The sequence below is a fragment of the Dreissena polymorpha genome, chromosome 14 (assembly GCF_020536995.1).
Source record: "Dreissena polymorpha isolate Duluth1 chromosome 14, UMN_Dpol_1.0, whole genome shotgun sequence".
Taxonomy (NCBI): Eukaryota; Metazoa; Mollusca; class Bivalvia; order Myida; family Dreissenidae; genus Dreissena; species Dreissena polymorpha.
The window spans coordinates 4,477,981-4,495,441 of NC_068368.1; the positions used below are offsets into that span (position 1 = coordinate 4,477,981).

Below are 17,461 nucleotides of genomic sequence, written 5' to 3' on the forward strand. Positions count from 1 at the left end.
TGAAACCCCTTGGCGGCGGGCGGCGGGCGGAAGGCATCACTTTGTCCGTACTCTAATTCAAATTGTATTCATCCGATCTTCACCAAACTTGGTCAGCAGTTGCATCTAGTTGATATCTAGGCCAAGTTCGAATATGGGTCATGCCGGGTCAAAAACTAGGTCATAGGGTCAATAAGTGCATTTTCAAAGGGGCCACTTTGTCCGGACTCTATTTCAAATTGTATTCATCCGATCTTCACCAAACTTGGTCAGCAGTTGCATCTAGTTGATATATAGGCCAAGTTCGAATATGGGTCATGCCGGGTCAAAAACTAGGTCATAGGGTCAATTAGTGCATTTTCAACGGCGCCACTTTGTCCGGACTCTAATTCAAATTGTATTCATCCGATCTTCACCAAACTTGGTCAGTAGTTGCATCTAGTTGATATCTAGGTCAAGTTCGAATATGGGTCATGCCGGGTCAAAAACTAGGTCACAAGGTTACTTAGTGCATTTCAAGCATTTAGCATGGTGTCCGCTCTCTAATTGAAGTAGTTTGCATCTGATCATCACCTAATTTGGTCAGAAGTTGAGTCTAGATGATATGTAGATCAAATTCGAATATGGGTCATGCCGGGTCAAAAACGAGGTCACGATCGGACACATAATGAATTTCAAGCATTTAGCATGGTGCCCGCTCTCTAATTGAAGTAGTTTTCATTTGATCTTCACCAAATTTAGTCAGATGTTACATCTAAATGATATCTAGGTCAAGTTCAAATATGGGTCATGCCGGGTCAATAACTAGGTCTCGAGGTCACTTAGTGCATTTCAAGCATTAAGCATGGTGTCCAAAACCTCCGAACGGGCGTATCTTGTGACAGTTTGGCACTCTTGTTTTAAGTTCATCTCAAGATAGGATATGTACAAAAACCAGTTCTAACACTAAGTTCCATGGTTAACCCTGTCCCACTCAAAAGCAAAGTGAAAATGGCTATGTGCAAACAGCTTAAAACCAGAACCGCCTGCGAATGACTCGCAGCCTGTTCAGGTTTTATACTGTTTGCTGCTCGTCAGTTTCTTGGGGTTGGATATAAAGCTTTTAGAACTTAAATCTAAGTCTGCAATAAAATTTATTTTTCGAAGGGACTTCAAATGGGTCAAAAAACGTATCTTAGTGGTAAAGGTTCATGTGAACTAAAAGTGTGAGCATTCTATCCCTTTTAACTGGTTTACAAAAGGAGTTTAGCATGAAAGAATGGTAACAGGGAAATATTTGAGCCTTGCTGTGTCAAAAACAGTCCGCACAGGCTAATCATGGAAAATGCTTTCCGTTGCTATGGTATTTCCATAAACTTCCAATTTAGGCAGAAAGTGTCGTCCCTAATTAGCCTGCGTGGATGGCATAGGCTAATCCGGTCAACACTTTTCACACGTGCATTAAGCCCAATTTTCCCAGAGCAAGGCAGATGTCTTTACCATATGTCAGTACTCAGCTATTGGAGCAGTTTGACTGGATGTCTTTACCATATGTCAGTACACAGCTATTGAAGCAGTGTGGCTGGATGTCTTTACCATTAATTTTTGTCAGTACTCAGCTATTGGAGAATTGTGGCGGTTTTGTGCTGATGCTGTTATAACTGGTATAGGAACTATTGGAAATATCTGCAAAGTTATGTCAGTGTGGCCTATGCAAGGGAAGAAATCAGCATATAACAGGGGATAACTGGAATCAGCATTAAGCCTACAGTTCAATGCAGAATTGTTGTAGCTTGTTAAGCCTAGCATATGAGTTATCATTGTTTTACATTGAGGTTTAAAAGCTTTATCTTTCATTATATATACTGAACAATATCCATAAAACTGTCTTGATAACAAGATGGTTGTGATGAAAGGTTTTGAGGTACGTTTATGAATTGGTAAACTAATTGGTTATTTGGTACATGATAATTTGGTAAAAAGCATGTTCAGCTTTCTGCTAGTGATTATTAAATGTATGCAGAGTGCTTGAAATGTGCTGGAAAGAGAAAGGTAAAGGGACAAATCATATTGGAAGGGGTTTGAGTTCGAAGCTGGTAGGGGTAGGGGAATGATAAATAGAGGGGCAAATCATGTTGAATAGAATGAGTGAAGGGGTGGTGGGGGGGGGGGGGGGGGGTAAGTAAACTTGGATAAAGGGTCTAATCATGTTTAAGTGGTTGAGGTTAAAGCAGGGGTAGGTTACTTTGGAATGGAATGCATGGTATTTGCATAAAGTCTTGGTAACAAAAAGCCCCCCCCCCCCTTCCCTGGCCCCCATCTCCACTGCAACCCTCTAGACTGCTGAAAAATTACATAGTTTTGCAAAAACACATATGTAATATTTTAAAAGGCATTGTTAAAGCCGAAATATAATTTGGAGTCACAATTTTCACATGCATTGCCATTTGGTTATTTGGACAAATATAACTTTAGAACATGAAAATGCTTATGCAACCAGTGAACACTAATAAAGCTGTCTGCAGCCCATAACTTTAAAAATAAATACAATCAAAGACTTAAATATAAAAATTTTGCTTCTTACCTTTTCCAAATGTTGGAATAATTAATGTGATCTAATTGTTGCTGTGATTATTGGTCTTGTAATGTTTATTACCAATAAAGAAACATTTCTTGACCTTTTGACACTGTTCAAAGAACATGTCAGCAATTATGTTCATTTCTTAAGTTCAAAGCTTTTAAGACCGAAAGAATTTACATCAAATTTTAAATTGACCACCTGTACTATTAGAGCTGCAAGTAGGGTGTGGGATTGCATAAATAGACTTATTGATGCAAAAAGGTACCAAGTGCCTTCTAATTTCTATGTCACATAGTACCTTTTTGCACAAAGGGGGTGAATTGTATACTTATATACAAGGGAAATGTTTAGTTATCAAACATACTTATTGATATAAGAAGATGAGGATTTTGTCACAGCGATTTATTTTACTTCTTTATAAAGTACCCGTAAAAGGTACTTTCCCAATTGAGGAAAAACTGCAAAATTCCCAATTGGCATCAGAAAATTCCAAAAGAAAGGACAATTTTGTCGATTTCGTTCCAAAAGTGCATTATCTGCAAGTGAACTTATGAGCACTGAAGCGGAACATTTCAAGCCAAAAGGCATGTAAATTAATATTTGACTTCATTTGTGCAATTAATACCAAGCAATTAAAAATACCATAATTCCCAATCTGAAGATTTCACGACACATTTTTTTCCAATTTAAGGGTTTTTTGCGCTAATTTTTGGCTCGGCTGTTTTCGGAGAAAACCCGAGGTATTGTCATAGCCAGCTCGCCATCGGCGTCATGCTAAAACCTTTACATTTTGTTAAGGTTTTGAACATTGGCTCTTAAATCAAAGTGCTTCAACCTACAACTTTGAAACTTCGTTGTGTAGCTGCATCTTGATGAGTTCTACATGCCACACCCATTTTTGGGTCACTAGGTCAAAGGATAAGGTCACTGTGACCTCTAAAAAAAAAAAAAAATCTGACAAGCTTTCATTTATAAGCTCAGCTGTTTTCGGAGAAAACTCGAGGTATTGTCAAAGCCAGCTCATCGTCCGCCGTCAGCCGTCTGCCGTAGGCTTCGTGCTAAAACTGTAACATTGGCTCTAAAATCAAAGCGCTTCCACCTATAACTTTGAAACTTCATATGTAGATGCACCTTGATGAGCTCTACATGCCACACCCAATTTTGGGTCACTAGGTCAAAGGTCAAGGTCACTGACCTCTAAAAGAAAAAAAAAATCTGACAAGCTTTCGCAGCGGAGCGTTGGCACCTGTTATGCGGTGCTCTTGTTCCCAATTGTCATGGTATGGGTACTTTTGCAAAATTGGGATAAGAAAATGCTGTATCATTAAAAATGTGTTGTTACAAAGGTAAAATGCATGCAAAGTAGTCTTATATATGATTCAAGTATGATTGGTTTCAAATAATAATAATCATTAAAGGAGTGGTAAAAATTGACAAAATAATTGACGAGCTGTTATTCACCAATGTCAGTTTCTATCACAGTAATCATATACATGTATTGTTAAATGATTTGTATTCGTTTATTATAAAAAGAGACTATTTTATAGACTAATAAATTCATAGATTTCTAATTTTGGCAAAAAAACACACACAAAACAAAAAAGCCAACAAACTAATTATTCGTTTAGATCTTAAATTCGCAGATGGTTGAGTCACGAAATCAATGAAAATTCATGTCCGTAAAAATAAGAATGATTTTACTGTTTTTCTGGATTTTAGTTGGATTTATTTTTTTTATTAAATCTTTGTTTACAAACTGCAGCAGCCGACAACTGTAGCAGACGATATGAAAATAACTTCTGCCATATAAATAGTTACTGTCCCTTTAATTGAAGTTTATTGAATCTTTTATTTCTATTCCCTTTAACTTCAATATCACTTTATGTTGCTTGTTTCTTAATCTTTTTATTGTTTTAATGGGAAACTGTCAGTGCAATGTCATATAACAATCCATGTTTTTGAAAGCACCAATAAACCAAATGAATATAAATAACTACTCAAAAATGGTTGCATATAAAACACCAAAACTATCACAATTAAATTATCACTTCCCAAAATCAAAATACATGTCATTGATAATGTATGTATGATAACGATCTTGTAAGGCCAGCATTTTTTTATTATCTGTTTTACGGGAGTGACCGACCCTATTTTTCGACAAATACAAATAAAAAAAAAAGTCACTTTTGTTTTTTTATTTACATTTCACCCGCCGACCTAGTATTTTATCCAAAACTAGAAAAAAAATTGAGCAGATTGCCGAAAGTGTTGTTCAAAATTTGTTTATAATACGGGTTGTTTGGTTGTGCCAATTCGACTTGTAAAGCGTCAGCGATTTTTATTGGCTATTGCAGCCAATACCACACGCTATTAGCCAATCAGTGAGTATTTAACAAATGATTTTCATATTGCATTTCCGAAATGGCGGACATTAACATCAACGAGACAAAGTACCTCTTCTCGAACCTCACCTCTTTTCGAACCCTTCATTTGTTTACATTTTATTTGCATGCGCGCATGCGCAGTACATCACTGTTTTTTGTGTATATGTAATTTGTTTACGAGGACTCATACGTAGCGGAAAATCGATGAAAATGCGTCAAAACAGTTAGAATATGTAGAATTATCATAAAACACGTAAACATCATCGTATTTCTTTATGCTTTTTACATATATAAGGATTTTCCTTAAAAAACTATAAAAACATGGTCTAATTTTTGTTGTCAACTTTGCTTGACAATTTACACATTTTGGCTGCTGCAATAAGTCAAGTGACCATGGTCTAAACATGTGACTTATTTATTTTTAATGGTGTACACTGAAGTGTTCAAAAGCAGGTACTCGTTGTTTTGGCAGCATTGATAGTTATCCCCACGCTTTTTGAAAAAAAGGTGGGGATATTGTGGTGATCTCCGCCGTCCGTCCGTCCGTCTGTCCGTCCGTCTGTCCGTCCGTCTGTCCGTCCTGGCCACTATCTCCTCCTACACTAAAAGCACTAGAACCTTGAAATTTACACACATGGTAGCTATGAGCATATGTGCGACGGTGCACTATTTGGAATTTTGATCTGACCCCTGGGTCAAAAGTTATAGGGGTTGGGGTGGGGCCGCGTCAGAAATTATCACTCATTTTTTTAGGTTATTTTACATTTACTTCTTTATTTCTACACCGATTCACTTCAAATTGATACTGGACCTCACCTATGACAATACGGTCAATCTCAACCATGCATGGCCCCATTCCCAACCCTGGGGCGCCCCGCCCACATAGGCCACACCCACCAAAAATTTCCATTTACTATAATTTTTTCATTTCTACACGGATTCACTTCAAATTGATACTGAACTTTTGTTATGACATTAGGGTCAATCTCAACTATGCATGGCCCCAATCCCAACCCTGGGGCGCCCGCCCACATAGGCCACACCCACCAAAAAAATCCATTTACTATAAAAAAAAATTAGGTTATTTTACATTAACTTCTTCATTTCTACACTGATTCACTTCAAATTGATACTGAACCTCTCTTATGACAAAACGGTCAAACTCAACTATGCATGGCCCCGTTGCCAACCCTGGGGCGCCACGCCCACATAGACCACACCCGCCCAAAATTGCCTTTTACTATAATTTCTTCATTAATACACTGATTCACTTCAAATTGATACTGAACCTCTCTTATGACAATACGGTCAATCTCAACTATGCATGGCCCCATTACCAACCCTGGGGCACCCCGCCCACATAGGCCACACCCTCCCAAAATTGCCTTTTACTATAACTTCTTTATTTTTACACCCATTCACTTCTAATTGATACTGAACTTCTCTTATGACAATACAGTCAATCTCAACTATGCATGGCCCCATGATCAACCCTGGGGCGCCCTTGGGTCAAACATGCGGCGTGGGGATACGCGTCGGCCTCTGCCGCGCCATTTCTAGTTTTATATGATATGAATGTGCTGGAAACTTGCAAAAATCTGTTATCAAAAGAGGATTTACAAAGCGATTAAAGTTGCCAGCCATGTAGAAACAAGTTATTTATCAAATAGAGTACTAATTAATATGTATCACTAATTTCAATATTATATTTGAGTCAAATTGACATGTCAAAAATTAAGAGGTTCGAAAGATGGATCGTCCATGATAGCATATTTTAAAATCAAATTTATTAAAAACGGAGCAGAAACAATTTCAATTAGAAAAGATAATCTTCAGAACACCATTGTTGACATCATACCCATATTATGTGATACGAAATTAAAAATAATAATGAGTTTTTGCAGATGATACAGAGGTGTCACCATCGATAACTTTCTGTGTATAAAAGTTTTGGGTAGGTTTAATAAATATGCGTATTTATTAAAATGCATATCCTGTAATATTTTTATAGATAACAATCAACATCCCGAAAATGTCCAAGAAGTACTACTTTACGTTTCTTCCCCTGCGAAGATTTGTTCTAGAAATTGGAACGGTTCTGGAACTGTTCTAGAACATCAAGAACAGTTCTAGAATGTTCCATATTCACGTTCTAGAACTTATGTTCTGGAATTGTTCCAGAACTGTTTTCTAGAATAATTCCAGACATTTGTGGAACAAGGCTTAGTTCTGAAACTGTTCCAATAATATACAAGAACATTTTTAGAACATTTCTAGAACAAAATAAGTTCAAGAAATTTCTAAAAATGTTCTAAACTGCAGTTCTAGAACACATTTAGAGCTCTTTAAGAACCAGTAAGTTCTACAAACATTCTAATGGGGAATAAGAACACATATAGAACAGGTCTAGAACCAAAGTCTACAATTGTCCTACAATTGTTCTACAAATTTAAAATAAACTAGTTCAGACAATGATAATTTGACTTCTTTCAAATTATATTTCAAAACAATTTTCACATTGAAACTTTGCTTGCTGTGGTGTCTGCAAGATATTGCTGTCATATCATGGGATATATATATATCATACACAAACAGAGGACTAATGTTAAGGAGGAGTGTTTGTTGATAGGTCTGGGATACTTTGTCTTATTTCTAATCCTAAAACATTATGTGGGTACTCACTAGAAACAACGTTACGAGGCACTCCTAATGAGTATCCAAACATAAGCTTTTATGGAGAACTGGAGAAAATTATCCCTGAAATACCAAAATGTACTTCTCCTTTAAGTCCTTACAAAATCTTCTGCTACACACATACATATACATGTATATAACTGACTATAATTTGTCACCAAATTACACATTATTTTATTTTTTTTACTTTATCTGTTCGGAATTCTGCATACTTAGTGTCTTCTGAATTTGCATGTAATCTTGTGTCAACTAAAACACTAGGACTTCACAGAGTTCCTCAACATTCACCATCACAAGAATCTCAGAGAACTAAACTGGAATTAGGTGACTAACAACAGGAGCTTCTGGTAACTGTAATGGGTGGATTTCATCCATCTTTTTCATAACATTATTCAGATATTTGTGTAGTTTTTCTACATTAAATCTGTCTCCAATAGTGCGTAGAACGTGGCACTGGAAGTGTTTTATCATCAACATACAGTTTCTTCACATGCTTCAGTGGACCTGGAAAAAAGACATATGAATGTATATTTTGAAACAAATGTAAACTTTTTAACTCATTAACAGATTTAAAATTACAGAAACTTAATTCACAAGCAAATGATTGTGGTTTACAAAAATCAACATGTTCAAACAAAATTAAATTCTGTACAGTATCAGGTTGTTTTGCTCCCAAGTAGTTTCCTTTCCCCTAGTTGTTTTGCCTCCCAAGTAGTTACCACGGCCATTCTACCTCATGTGTGAGCCACACTACCAAGTGTGAAACTACTTCTGGAAGGCAACATAATTCGGACAAAATAACACTTGTTTTTTCGTTTTATGTAAACAAAGTGTTTTCTTTTGTAATGATGTTTTAGAAATGTGCTTTTCTTAAAATTTCAGTAATTTACTTTATTCAGTCAGGCATTCCAGAATACATGGGTGTAAAGGTGACCAATGCCATTTTACTCTTGCATGTTATTAATGTTAATTTCACAAATTTTTAGATTATTTAATGTTTTGCCAAGTCTCGTCTTCTTGTAGTCATCGATAGATTAAAGTCTCATTATAAACTATTCCCGGGCCTCAAGAAGTTATTTTAGTGAGCATCACAGGTCTATAATCCCAGCCTGAAGTTGCGTGCAATGAGACTTTCAATGTAAACATTGAGCATTGTTAAATACTGAAATCACTTGCCTAACTTGCAGTGTAATCTTCAAACAAATAAGCATTGGTGTTTATGTGGTTTAAAAAAATGATAACCAGTTATAAAACAGAAAAAAAATGCGCCCATTTGCCTTATACTCGCCCTTCAGCAAATGGACCATTTATGAATTGTAATAACAGCTGTATTAAGAATAGTGTTCGACCCACAATACACGTTGACTTACTTAACCCGTGTTTCTAAGTGAACAGTTAAGTCCGGTAATCTTGCACGTCCGGTAATCTTGCGCACTTCGCATTTGCGAATCTCGCAGACGACGAATGGTTTTCTTAAGTGATGAAAGATGGAATTTCACATTTTAAAGAATTAACGGATTTAAAAGTTACGTATTCTATGCAAAATAAAATTCGATCATTACATTTAAACACCGGTTGCGTCATCCCTATACATCGTTAACACTGGGCTTCTTAGGAAAAATTCAAAATGAATCACAAATTCCCTGCAGTCTTTAGCGTTTTCATACTTTAAATTAAGAATTCATAAATCCAACGTGTAATTAAGCATTCCATTGCACAATATCCGATCAGTTAATGTATTTTTTGCCATGAAAATATATCGCATCAGACGACATAGTCATCATTTCCCGCCATTCTGTCAAACCAATTTGGTATGATCTCCGCATGCGCAATGGCCTAGTTTTGATATTTTCTGTACACTATGGAAGCATGATCGTGGTATCAAACCTGTTATGCATTTTTTTTCATGCATACCGGTACTTTTTTATTACATTGTTGTAATTGTCCACTATTATTAGTGATTATATATTTTTTGATTTGTAGTGAACAAAAACTGCACTAGAAATCCACATTTAATTTCAATGGTTTTGCAAACTGATTTTTAAAATATTTTTCTGGAATGTTTTTTGTCAATAATTGGACACCATATGTCTACAATTTTGCCTAAACGAGGTCATTATACAAAGTGCGCAAGATTACCCGACACTGTGATAGTTTGAAAATGAGGTGAGTCATGTTTGTTTTGAAATCAAATCGGACAGTTCTTCACTGAATTAATCAGATATTTTTGTGTTATTAAGCACATGAACTTATAATTTTCATAATAAATTTAGATATTATGTTGCCAATTTATAAAAGAACATGTTTTTAAACCAATTGACCCTTAACTGCGCAAGATTACCGGACAGCATCGTAAGAACTCTCTGTCTGGTTGATTATTCTTTATCACATATCAAGCACTGGTACTAACCATTTTCCGATACATGAAGATGGTTTTCCTTTCGATGTGTCATTTAACTTAACATGAAGATATGAATTTAGTAAAGAGGGATTAATTTTAAGTTGGAAAATTAAATTCCAAAGCTTATTTCAGCACCGCATCATACGGGTCTCTGAAAATGTACCCAGCCTAACCCCAAATGTAAGAGATAATTTCATTGGCCAAAATATACAAAACAGAGCTGACAGGTTTTTTATTTTATTTACGTAGACTGTCAGCGGAGCAGCATTAACGAAAAACAGTCGGGTGCATATAAGCGCGCTTTTTTAAAATGGCAGACGTTATTTTCTTGTTCAATCGCGTTATGAGCTTTATCGAACCACAAAATGTAGTCGCACCCAAAATAGATGTTGCTCACTACCAGGAGGGAGATCTCATCAAAGCCACTTACCAAAAACAAACATACGATGCGGTGATCAGTGAAATCCATCGTAAGTAAATTCGTTTGATAGCCAAACGTTTTGGTACCAATCTTAAAGGTTCTTGAATGGGGTGAACACTTTTTTTATGACTGAAAGCGTTAAGCCCGCCTCGTCACTAATGTTAATAAATTCCTGCCGGAGAATACCGCAAAATGATATTTCAGTTCGCTCAACGCGGACCTATTTGACGAGGCGGTGTCTTGGTTAACAATGTCCCCTAAAAAATGTCCATATTTCAATCGCCGTAGAGCAAGTATATTTCACTTACTGTTTATAACACTGTGTATTGATAAAAAACACAAAGTATTGAAATAAATCAATATTAAATTTAAGGGGTCTTCCTGATCATTGTTAAACAATTTGTTGTAAATAGTACAGGTTCAGGCAATCATATTTTCGGATAACGAAAAATAATCTTGTAAATAAATATATTATCATAATAATAATAATATTAAAATGTCTATATACTGTTGATTACAGATGAAGAGGTTTCTCTTAAAGCAAGCAAAGCGACCGCCTATGCATGTTTTCGAGGCAACTTAAGATAGGAAAAAAACTCAAGGTAGGTATTATTTTCAAGGCATGTTCACAGTTCAGTGACAGGCAGGCAGTCCAAAATTACAGGCTTTAATATTTATGAATGTGAGTTGGACGCTTAAATGAGACTTAAGAAATTCAATTTGCCTCCATTGAATAAGTGTTATTTTAAGTATTTTTGTATCAGTTGGTCAACACTGCCTATAGATATATGATTTTTTCCCTGTTATAAATGAAACATGAACACATTGTTCACAGTTATTTAATTTCACACTCACTCACTAGCCAGGGGTGAGTAAATTTATTTGAAAAAAAAATCTGATGAACAAACGTTCAATAACATTAGCTAATTGTTTGTATGAGTAACTACTCAGACTAGCCAGAATTTCCAAATGTGAAATTTGATGGACTAAAACAAAGTATTCATGATCGCATGACACAATGCTTAAGTTTGGTTTTTTTCAACACATTTCATAAATGATTTTAGAGTTCAGTGATCAAACACCAACAGAGTAGTGATAAGTTGCCTGTAAAGAGGAGCATGATCCCATCAGATGCCTCCGAAGAGATTGACCTGACGAACAATGCTGCAAAGCAAAATATCAGTAGTATGTTGGTTGTCTAATACTTTTTATTTTAATCCCTTAGAAATATATAAAATCCAGTATTTAATGCGTTCAAATCATAAAAACCTGCAACAGTGTCTTTAATATATTGCGTTCGTATTTAAGTTGGTGCTGAATGTCAAATTGTGTTATCCAGCACCAGTTTACTGACAAGGTTTGCTGTATTGAAGCATTCTCAATTTGAAAATACTAATGTTGTGATCAAATGTGTAATAATTTGTTTGAATACTTTGATAATAAGTACACTCAATATTGACTAAATAAAAAGACGTTATGTCTATATTTGTAATACTGTCCAGCTGGATAATTTAGACTTCTTGTTTAGTTTAAGATGTGACTACATTTGTTATCTAAATGATTTCAGAGCAAAGTGCTCAAACACCTACAGAGCCTCGTGACAAGTTGCTTGTACACAGAAGAGCCTGATCCCATCAGATGCCTCCGAAGAGATTGAAAAGAACTGTTTACGGACATTTTCAGAACTGTTTAAGAACATTTGTTCCAGACTTGTTTGAAGCAACCCTTTGAAACTGTTCTAAACATTTCTAGAATTGTACTGGAACACCGGCTAGAACTGTTCTGTAATCATACTGAAAATGTTCTAGAATTATTCTGGAACAGTTGCTGAACGTTAAATGAGAAAAAAATTCTAGAACAATTCTATAACAGTTCTGGAAATTTATTCAAGAAAAATTCTGGAATAGTTCTAGAACGATAGTTCAAGAATTGTTCTAGAACAGTTGTTGAACGTTAAATGAGAAAAAATTCTAGAACAATTCTATCACAGTTCTGGAAATTTATTCAAGAAAAATTCTGAAATAGTTCTAGAACGATAGTTCAAGAATTGTTCTAGAACAAACCTTCAGAACTGTTTCAGAACAAATTGTTCTAGAAATTATTCTCATTTAACGTTCAACAACTGTTCTAAATCGTTCTAGAGCATTTTAAGGATGATTCCAGAACACTTCTAGTCATTAGTTCCAGTACAATTCTAGAAATGTTATAGAACAGTTCTAAAAATCTTCGCAGGGGTTTATAATGAGTATGAGGACTGAACCACAGGTACTTGCATCAATAATCCCATTTCCCACCCACCCATATATATTCTTTATTTAGAAAAAAAGTATGCAACACAGCTTCTGAAGAAAATAACATTGGGTCCCGATGTTAGTATGTCCGTCAAAGTCACAAGAAAGTTTTATTTATTTTTCTTGACATTATTTTCCAAAAATGAGTTATTATTTAGCCGAAATATGATGTTCTATCAACTGTAAATAATGTTTTTATACTGCAAGATTTGTATCGCAAGGAATGCAAATAAATTTATCACACCTCAGGCTCTGTTGATAAATGTGCTCAATCGGCTCTATGTATTTGTTCCAAGTGTTATTATTATCTTCACATTTATATAGCTCTCTCTGTTTATTATATATCCAAAACATGTTATTGCTGTTTCTCCTTAAAATAATACAGACAACACATTCCATAGAAATTTTCATTTGAACTTAAACTGTGAATAAGAGAGGAACGAAATAATATGTGCAAAAGTTTACACCATTTTATTTTGACAATACTGTGAGTCTTTTACGAAATTATTAAAATAAAATACTATTTTAAAATATACAATTACAAAGTTCAAAAGTTGTGTTCTATGTATAATTAATCTTGCAAGTAAGTTATATACAGTCAGCAGAGTAATTCTACTAGAACAATTTAAATCCTTGCTACATGTGCTATTTAATTCTTTATACGGCTTTCACTTAAGAAAATGTTCAATGAAATAAATCTAGGTTTCTAGGTAGATTGTGTCTTTTACCTCAATATTTTGTTGGGGCTAATGTGAAGCCAATGGACATGATACAAAACCTACGAAGATTACCGCCATACAATGTCACATACAAAATAATTATCACCTAAACCATGGGTTTTGAGAGAATAATATTGTTTAACTCTTTATTATATAAGTAAATATTAAGCATGTGAAACAAGGACGGGTTATTTTTAACTCCAAATGTATGATTTGATCACACCTAGAAGAAGAAAACACTAACATGTTACACACCAAATATTGAACCCCTGACCCTTGAGGTGTCTGTGTTGTTAGGGATTATAAAGACATTAATCTATATAAATCAGTTGACTTCTGAAGCGCAAACAGTTTTGACCACGGAGACATGCTTTGAAGAAACTTAGCAAAGAACCACTATATGGTTGGCATGCAACGCAACAAACCAAAGGGCCTTGCGGTTTCAGAGAATGATTATATTATTTATATTTATAAGCAAAACAGTAACCCCTAGGGAAGGCAAATTTTCTGCATGATTTGAACAAACTTCAAAGAGAACCTCATAACGATGTTACACACCAAATATTGTAGTCATGCCTCTTGTGTTCACTTTACATATATAAACACTATAACTCTCTCTGAAAATAAAATGAAATGCAGCACATGTTTTTATAAGTCTATAACTCACGGTTTCTTAAATGAAATATTCACATTTTATGTACTAGAACTAAAATCACTACACAAAGTTTGGATCAAGATTAATTCAAGCGCAGTCTGATCAGGATCCAAAGTGTTCGCTTAACATCTTTAGAAGTACTAACTGAATGACGATTATGTTGAACAGTTTGGATCCTGATCAGACTGCTCTTTTGGAGCCAAAATGGTCGCAATCGCCCTAAGGTCCAATTTCCTGTTATGTGGCTCATTTTTTCTCATGATTACAAATTATCATGATATAAAGCAAGTCTGTTGTATATTAAATAGTATTTTTTAGTGTGCATATTCCACCCATGGATGAAAGTTACAAAGTTGGTTGTTATTCAAATCTATTAAACAATTTAAAAAGTTTTCAATTCTTTTTTAATTAAGGCAAATGCATGCTATATTTGTTATAAACATACATAATGATAAACACTCAACAAAAGTTTAACGATCACTATAATACACTACACACCTGGCGTGGTTAATGGTCTCTATTGAAGCAATATAGTATAATACATGTGAAAGGTGCTTTTACATATAAATATATATAAAAATATGTTTGCTATTATTATAAAAAGCTTCTACAACAGTGTAATAAGATATATAAAACACTTTAAGGTTAATGCAAGTATATATAAGGTTAACTTGGCTTAATTTTAAATTAAAAAAAAAAAATCGGTTTAGACAGTTTTAGTTGTTTTTTGTGTGTGGTAGACTGCTCACTTTTCATGATTTTATTTTTATTTTCCCCCCCCCCCCCCCCCGACTCAATTTGTTTGAAAAATTTCCCGTTAAACAAATTAAAAAAAACGCTGGCCTAAGTACATAAGTCAAGAGATTATAAACTCCTGGCCTTCCATTGTTCAAACCTAATTTACACCACATAAAGCAGAATATAATAAGTGTAGAAAGACACACTGATATCCCCTCTGACTAGCTTAAACCAGTACATACCAATTTTTATAGTTCCTGCTGCATTGGAAATTGACTGCCTTACACACACATTTAATGGCTGTTGATTGCGGTGTACACTGTAGTCCTCTACTGTGCTTATCCAAATCACTGTAGTCATCTACTGTGCTTATCCGCCTTTCCATGGGCTATTCACTGAATCTCTCTGGAACATTAGTTTTATCCCCCCTTTTCAATTGGATATTACGCGTCTGCTCCTTATTTCATCCGATACTACTCGCTGATTATGGAGAGTGACTCTTTTTGACCTGTTCTCTTCAACTGGACATGAGGCACTGTTTCGTGTCCAAGTATAGTCCCAATGTTTGAGGTTAACGTTTGGATATTCTATTTCAAGAATGGACTGTGCGTGGACTGTAAGCGACTCATCTTCTTATGGTTCGATCTGGCATATTTTCAGCCCAAGGGGGCCGACCGCAAGCACAAGACCGACCGGGAAAAGATGGAAAAGCGGACCGGATCGGAAAAAGTGAGTAAAATGTTCTGTGTTCGTTGAAGCTTGTAAGATCGTTATTTATGAGAATGTAGTATAACAAACATTACTACTATATGATGCTGAAATGAGACATCAATCTTGGAATAAACTGTACTTTTAAAACAATACATAATAATTTGTTTAACTTGTTGTATTTATAAATTTTGACAAATCATAAGTACAATATAGACATACATAATTGCATCGTAAAATGATTTTACCACAAAACTGGACATTTAATGGGATTTACTTCAAATTCGCATAAAATTAAACTGTGTCCATGCGTACATGAACCAAGTTTCAAAATACAGTTAAAATGATAATAAATACTGTCACCTTAAATGAAAATGTGATGGAAAATTAATTATTACCAAAAGAACAGACAGTAGTACAAAAATGTATTTTGGACATGAAATGAACAGTTTTGTATCAGAAAATCACCAAACTGAAGTCCATTTAAGGTTTGATGTCATATTCCAAGAGTACATAATATATTGTTTCAAAATTTTCGGTTCTTTTTTGAAGCTTTTTAAACTTTTCTTTTTATTCTAAACTTTATTTCAAGCAGATGTTGCATGTAAACATGCACACATGTAAACATAAATATACAGATAACAAAATTGAATGTGCTCAAGATTGTCAAAATGACATTTCAATTCATTCCTCTCCGTTAATTACTATTATTCTGAGTATGTATTGTATTGGTCAGTAGAGAAGTTTATTTTGAAAATTTTGTCAGTATTTTTGGTTTGAAATTAACTGATCATGTATACTACTTCGGAGATGGTGTTTTTGCTGTGAAAGCTTTAGTAAATATTTGTAGATTTGTGCTGCAAATAGTTAAAAGGAACCTGTTATTAGTGCCAGTTATATGGGTCCGTGTTCATACCGTCTTTTCGGTTTTCGTTTTGCATTCGACAACACGAAACAAGAAAATAAACGCATATTAGTTCATATTCCGATTTTCTTATAACCGAAACAAATACAAAAAACAAAGAACAAATCGACTTATTTATATCGTTTTTCGTTTTACGCATTACAAAACAAAACACGAAACGTGTATGTCTATTCCTATTTCGTTTCAATTTAAATTAAAAAAAATCAATATTTGAAGATTGAAACAAAGCGCCTGCTCTCATTTATCGTTCTTGATTTGATAAAACGATACACGGAAAACGGAAAACGAGAGGCGCTGCGCAGCTTTATTTGGATGATAACTCATGATTAATCTTAGTGCGCAGTTTCCTCTCTTTGTAACTATTATTTTGAATAATAAAATGTTCACTATTACATGTTTTATAGTGGAAGAATAGACGAGTCTTGGCACAGCTCTTTTTGGCTAGTCTAATGGAATAATGAATAGATCAACAGTAAAGTTATATACCAATATACATGCCTGCTTTTGTTTCAAGTCATTGGATTTGATTTAAGGTATAACATGCATTACAATAATCTTGCACAATAAAATATCTTTGTTCGTCGTAGCCTTTCTCTTCAAGAAATAAACAAAAGTCGAATTATTTACTACACTGTATTCATATCTGTTTAAGAAATGAAATAAAAAATCCACATTATTGCTAAACATACACACATGTACATTCAATTAGTATAGTGAATTATTCCTAAGAGCATGCACGGCCTCATAAAGCCCTGTCATGGCACGTCGTGTGCCGTTCTGGCTCATACACTTCGGGTAACTGGCTGGCGGTGGGCTCTCGTACCAGGTGTCCATGCAGTTCTTGCATCCAACCAGAGATTTGCAACAAGTTGCAAATGTAGGCTGTGACACTGGTCCTAAATGTATTAATGTATGTTGTAATAAAGCTATCGGTTCATGCACTGAGTTCTTTTTAAATTTTATCAGCATGATTATATTTGGTGCTC

The 17,461-nt window shown here is 34.8% G+C and overlaps 1 protein-coding gene across 6 annotated transcripts in view; it reads left to right on the top strand.

Annotated features, from left to right (window-relative positions):
• The window catches only part of LOC127857138 (transcription factor CP2-like), a 150,527-nt gene that overhangs the window by 101,678 nt on the left and 31,388 nt on the right, over positions 1 to 17,461 (top strand). For all 6 annotated transcript variants that reach the window (XM_052393511.1, XM_052393515.1, XM_052393510.1 and 3 more), the window contains one exon: positions 15,503 to 15,571. In XM_052393511.1, the coding sequence (XP_052249471.1) occupies positions 15,503 to 15,571 (69 nt within the window). The remainder of the gene's footprint in view (positions 1 to 15,502; positions 15,572 to 17,461) is intronic.